A 6,315-nucleotide genomic window follows, 5' to 3' on the forward strand; every position below is an offset into this window, starting at 1 on the left:
TTTAATCGTCATAGTTTAATAAAAAAGGATATTAAATAAAAGTATTATATGATAATCACAGTGTAGATAATTATCCACATATACATTTTTACATATTTTCCTTTTTCAAATTTTGTGTAGTTAAGCATAAATTTCCACTAGATATGTACATATAAATGTATACAAAAACAAAGAAAAAGGAAGAAATTTTAAGACAAACATAGTACAAAGACTTTGGCAAAAGAGTGCATAATCTTTTTCACAATAGTAAACAAAATGTTCCATTGCAGAGTGCGAAATATGTGCAGCAAAGAAGACAGGAGTCCAGTGCATAATCACGTTTTGCCCATGAGAGAATCGGCAGCCTTGCCCTCATAAAGTGAGTCCCTGCATAACATCGGTGAGTGTCCAGAGTTCAGTCTCAAAGAAAATCAGTTCGAGGCTGGCAGCAACATGCTGACCGGTAGTGCTGTGCCAGTGGGCAGGGCCTTGGCTGCGGTGACCTTGTTGAGGTTCCGCACCTCTGTTTGCCAGGATGGGATCTTCTTGGTGGTCATGTGTCGCCGTGCGTGCTTGGTGAGGTGGTCGCTGCGCATAAACCGTCGGTCACACACCGGACAGACAAACTTCTTCTCACCCGTGTGTGTTCGCCGATGCCGGGAGAGCTCGTCGGATCGAGCGAATTTCTTATCGCATCCTTCCCAGTTGCAGCTAAAAGGTTTCTCTCCTGGAAGACAGAAGACTTGTTAGATGACCTACTTAACCTAGACATTAGAACATTGTATTACGTAGTCTGATATATGCTAAACATTTTTTACCTGTGTGGGTTCTGAGATGCGCCTTTAGGTGAGAACTTTTGAAATAGGTCTTCCGACAGCCTGGGAAATTGCAGACGTAGTTACGCCTGCGGGAAAAGTCGACCTGTGTGGCGCTGCTCTGTCCCGAAGGCACGTATACAGGTGCGGGAGCCAGAGGCAGGAGCTTGGTGTTGCCTAGGGTCATAACAGTCTGTTGGCACTGTGGAGCTGAAGACACCGGGGACTGCGGCATCACGAACATCACCGTCCCCTGAGGCACTGGCGAGCCCATCAGGAGCGGCTGTGGTAAGATAGACTTCACCCCTGGGCTGGGCTTCTGAATAAACGTGGCTGAGATGACTCCAGGTTGGGCCACCGGGAACATCTGGCATATGATTGGCGGACTGGAGGTTGGGGGTGGCGACTGAGGAGATGGTGTAATGGAAGGCTTATCAGACTTAGAAGGAAGTCTGCTGCTGTTTTGGCACGTGCCTCCTGTAGGGGTTTCGGTCTCGGGTTGGCGGGACGAAGGAACTTTCTCAGTCTTTTGTGGGTGGACAGCTTGTGGAATGTTCTGATATAAAGAGCTGTCAGCTGTGTGGCGTATTACGCTGGTTGCCATTGCTCTGCAAGGTGGGGGTGTGGTCTTTTCTGTGGGGTGCCCAGAAGAGGGCATCTGTGTGATGGAGGCCATGGTAGGGCATGCAGATCTCGGACTGGGGAGGCTGGGACAGGGCCGAGCCAGCGGGGAGGGGGGGGCTGGCATTGATGTGGTGTTGGAGGTGTCGGTAAAGCTGGGGCTGTGTGGTGGGGTCATGCACTGCAAGGAGAGAAGACAATCGGAGTTCAGCAGTGCACAATATATTGGTACTATATCATTAACAGCCGATATTAGAGATTTTTTTTATTTATCGGTACATAGACCAATATTGTATTTTATTTTATTTAATTGTGCATGCAATTAATTACTTTTTACATTTTTATATATATATATTGCTGTGATCTAACACTCACATGAAGTTAAACTTTAAAAGCACTAATAATTTAATACTACTGTTAAATGTATTCTTGATTTCTAGGGATGTACCAATAAAAAAAGCCAATAATGGTAAGCTGATTTTTATCTTTATGCTTGTCATAGCTTGTTTTATATCTTTATAGCTTGTCAGTGATCCACGGCTCTGTGTAATAAATGCCGCTCCATTTGAAAGCAGGTGATGGCGATTTAGCGCTAATCACGGAACCAGCTTTACTGACGAGATGCGCATGACAATCGAATGCGATATATCAGCCAGCCCTATAATGTTGTGATGTCAAATTCATATAAATTTGGTTTTAGTATTTTATCTTTAATTTAATTTACTTTTTTATTTGTAAAGTATAGAAATATCGGCTATCCACCACAATTATCGGCTTATCGGTATCGGACATTTTAATCCCTAAAAATCAATCTCTTTGCCAAACTACTAAATCTCCTTGTGGAATTTTTTTTTTATGGATGACTGGCTTCCCTTTTCAGTAATATCATAGCTGTACCATTTTGTCTGTTCATCTCTCAGCATCATTATAGCGCAGGCAATGTGTCATCACAGTGAAGGAGCCTGTGCTGAAGTTCAGTTACAGATGTAGCTTATCTCAAGACTGCCACCTGTCTAGGGTGTCATAAAACCCTCCCAAAGTTTTCAGCAAACAAATCAGGTTCTGATAAGAGCTTTGTGCTACACCATGTGGCGCCAGAGGACCGTGAGGTTCCCCGGAGTGAATGTTGACAAATTAAACAGAGCTTGAAGTGTACATATTTTACCTTCTAGCAAATCATTTCAACCAAAGACGACTTACCAGTGAAGAGAGCGAGACAAAGTCCTTCGGGGTCTCCGGCGGTTCGGGGTGCAGGAGAGAATCGCAGGAGTCTGACGCTGGCGTGAGAGGGCGAGGTTTGAAGGCATTGGGTTTTGGAGACATCTGACTCCAGAAGCTCATATAGACCAGAGCTTCAGCAGCCTCAAGATCATTGTATTCCAGAACACTGCATGAAGAGTGCTCACTGTGCTTTTTCACTTCCAGGAAATCCTCACAGACCTCCATCCGAGCTCCCTGAGAAGAACCACAAGACAACAAAATTAATGTAGCGTTACAGGCGAAAGTAAGCCTTCTGGTTGTTTTAACACATACAGCTCAGCTGCTGAGTGGATCTGAATGAGTCTTTCTCTGTCTTTATCTATTCATGGATCCAGAAGCAGTATGACAGTTTAACAGAGGAGCCCTTTTTAACACAGCCCGTCTGGAGGAACCCTCTATCACTAGACTGAAGTCACCTCCCACTGCCAAATAAAGCCAAAACAATGACGTGCTCACAAGCTGCCCATGTGAAACGGCTGTGAGCAAAACTTGAAACCCCCTGACAGACACGGGAACAGCCAGAGGCCTCGAAAACTTTGACTGACTGCAAGCCCCTCCCATCCGCTGCTCTTCAGAAAAATAACACCATTAGCCAGCAGCATCAATGTGTTTATTTTTTTACAGCAGGGTTATTAACAAGGTGCTGTACACTTGATTGACTTCTGCACAGTCTGCATATAGTGAGCGGTATTGTCATCTCAACCTGCCTCAATCCTTTATGTAATACAATGCACTGGGATATTCAGTGGGATCCAAAAGACAACTTCTCTTCTGCATTTTTAATCATTTTGAATAAAATATAAAGACAAAACAATTAAAATGTTATATAATGATTAATTTCTTGCAGACGACGAATTGAGGGGTTAAGTGAGGCTAACAGGAATAACGGTGCCCACTGAAACTGAATGTTTGTATACAACAAAAGAGCTTTGTTTATTATCATAGGGCAAGTCAACTCAAGACGTAGGTGGTGACAGATGCATGTTTTCAGGACTTCACAATGTTTAGATACATAGTAACATTTCGTGATGCAGAGATAAATAGTTACAATGTAACATTAAGTGAGAGTTGACGTAATGCGTTTCAGTTCCATTACCGGTTAAACACAATCAGCAATAACCCGCTAGTGTCAGTAATCCATAAATCATAAAATAACGTACATGACAAATGTAAATATTGTATAATTAAATATTCCGGTCTTACCCCACATAATTCCTCCATGTTAGAAAACTGACGTGTTGACATCTGCTCAAAACGTATGAAAATAACTAAATGAAAAGTAGAGCAGAACAAAGACACGGAGCTGCTCCGCCCGTTCAGTGACGCGACTCGCACCGGAATTCAGTTCGCCTTTACCAGCAGCTGAGTAAAACAAGCCCCAGAGAGAGAGAGAAAAAAAAGAAAACAAAATTCACAACAGTCTGGCGGGTGGCAACACGCCACCAATGAAAAACAAATGTGTGTGAGACCTTGACCAATGGTGTGAAGGCCGACGCGTGATCAGTGCGTGATAGGCGCGCGATTGGCGGAGCGGGGGTGCGTGGCTCCGGTGGGCGTGTGGAGGGAGTCAACAGTGTCAGTGTAAACTCGCTGAACTGAGAGTCCGGATCTGGGCGAAAGGTCGCAGCCTTTACTAGGAGCCGTGGAGTAGTGAAACATGTTTCTGTGTCTGGTCAGCTTAAACATGTAAGGGCAATACACACAGCACGAAGAGCAGAAATAGTATTGCAGACGCGAAAAAGTCTATTGATGACAATAAATTAATAGTTTTAATAGTGATTGATGCTTACGGATCCATGACAAATGAGTGGTTTAACCATCAAGGAAGAAGAATGAAAATACTTTTCTTGTACCTTATACACATGCAGTAAAAATAGCCTAATAAAAGGCCTAATAATAATTTAAAAAACACTGTAATTTAATTTCAAACCAATGCGTTTTTATGGTTACTCCAAAAGGCAAAATATGTGCTATTTTTAACTCATTTACGTTTGACACATACCTGCAGGGTCTAAAGGGGGTTATCTTTGTTTTCTGGTTTTCTGTTGCATGAAAACAAAAAATTTCCTGCTCTTTTTTGGCTTTTTAATGAGAATATTTATATGATCTGCAGTTTGGCTTTTTAATGTATTTTGAACAACTTAATAAATAATTTCCAAATACATAATTTACTCTTATAACATGATTGCACACAGACGTGAAAGTGCAAATGTGAACAATGATGTTCCAAGACCTTCCAGATGCTTATCATGACTGAACTTAAATAAATAGAAACATGCATACATAACATTTTGTAGAGATTATAATTGCAAAAAAAAAAAAAAAAGTTAATATTTAAAATGTATTAATTTCTAACTTAACATTTTTAAAGCGATTTTATTAATTTCCAGGTTTCCAGCGTTCACATTTCCTGTTGAGGTGTAATAGATTGTGTTTAAATCACAACACTTTATAGGCCCCCGGATAGTTTGAATGTTTACCCTCTATAAAGTGTAGTTATTATGCAATGACACTTAAACATAAAAAAGAGCAACAACTTTTATGATACTGTGCTAATACAATATAAACCGTCTTACCTCAATCTCTGATTTGAACCCAGTTAAGGGCCTTTAGGTGAATGTAACCATCTCTGTGTATCATAATGTGATAAATTCTTCTGTCTTGCCTGAATTTAGTAGTATTTAAGTCACACCCTCTCTGTGAGGATGGGGTGACAGTAACTCATTCGTCTGTCTTCAGAAGCAGTGACATTTAAGTGAGTCGATGTTAAATGAAGTCATCCTGGAAAATGTCAGGATGTTCTAATCACGGTTCCTGCAGGTGACAGACGATGCTGTAAAAGTGCTGTAGATGAGGCTGTTCTTTGAAAAGAAAATCTGTTCAGGGAATGTCTTTTTCAGTCCCTTCTACAAATACACACTGATAACGACAGACTGAGCACGAACACTGCCAGGCTTCCAAGTATTTTATCTCAGTCATTTTAGTTGCCAGGGAATAATTTGAAAACTTACATTATGCATGAGTCTTTGAAGAGAATTTCCCTAAAATGGGAGATATGAATGGAAAAATATGTTATAATGACTTCTACACCCCTAAATTGCATTATTAAAGCCAGTGAAATATTAATGAAACATTATATTCAAATGCAGAACCAGCATGAAGGTGGTTGAAAACTATTCACAGAACATTTGAACCTGTGTGACAGAATTTTATGACTGAAGTTTAATGAATAAATAGTTTAACACTAATATACTGTATAAATTGACCCTAATAAAATAGATAATGTTCAGCATGTATAAATATATTGGGATTAAAATGGGTAGTAGAAAAACCAAAATGTATGATGTTTAACTTTATAATATAAATATAAAACATTATACTATTTAGCATTTCATTCATTTATTTAAATACTCATTAAAAAATCAATACTGTGGGTGAAAAATAGGACTTCTTATCAAACAGAAGCAGTTCAAGAAATATGGAATCTTATTATTTGTTTATTGTTTATTTGAATCAGACATTGATGGGACAAAAACATTCAAATGTGCTGCATTGCTATGTGTTATGCCTGTTAAATAAACAAATCACAACCATTATTATTTGAAACTTTTGGTTGAGCACTAATATTTTAATTTAATGT

General features: G+C 40.1%; 1 protein-coding gene across 3 annotated transcripts; it reads right to left on the bottom strand.

Moving 5' to 3' along the window:
• Positions 1 to 5,491, bottom strand: klf11b (Kruppel like factor 11b). 3 transcript variants are annotated; one of them, XM_058750284.1, is made up of 4 exons: positions 5,252 to 5,491; positions 2,616 to 2,870; positions 798 to 1,596; positions 1 to 706 (listed from the first exon to the last, which is right to left on the bottom strand). In XM_058750284.1, the coding sequence occupies exons 2-4, from the start codon at positions 2,859 to 2,861 to the stop codon at positions 411 to 413; spliced, it is 1,341 nt and encodes a 446-aa protein (XP_058606267.1). In that variant the 5' UTR covers positions 2,862 to 2,870; positions 5,252 to 5,491; the 3' UTR covers positions 1 to 410. The 3 variants fall into 3 exon arrangements, with proteins under 3 accessions (XP_058606267.1, XP_058606266.1, XP_058606268.1); XM_058750283.1 differs by lacking the exon at positions 5,252 to 5,491 and adding an exon at positions 3,879 to 5,167; XM_058750285.1 differs by lacking the exon at positions 5,252 to 5,491 and adding an exon at positions 2,949 to 3,854.
• Between the last annotated feature and the right edge of the window lie 824 nt (positions 5,492 to 6,315).

The sequence above is a fragment of the Onychostoma macrolepis genome, chromosome 17 (genome assembly GCF_012432095.1).
Source record: "Onychostoma macrolepis isolate SWU-2019 chromosome 17, ASM1243209v1, whole genome shotgun sequence".
In the NCBI taxonomy this organism is placed as follows: domain Eukaryota; kingdom Metazoa; phylum Chordata; class Actinopteri; order Cypriniformes; family Cyprinidae; genus Onychostoma; species Onychostoma macrolepis.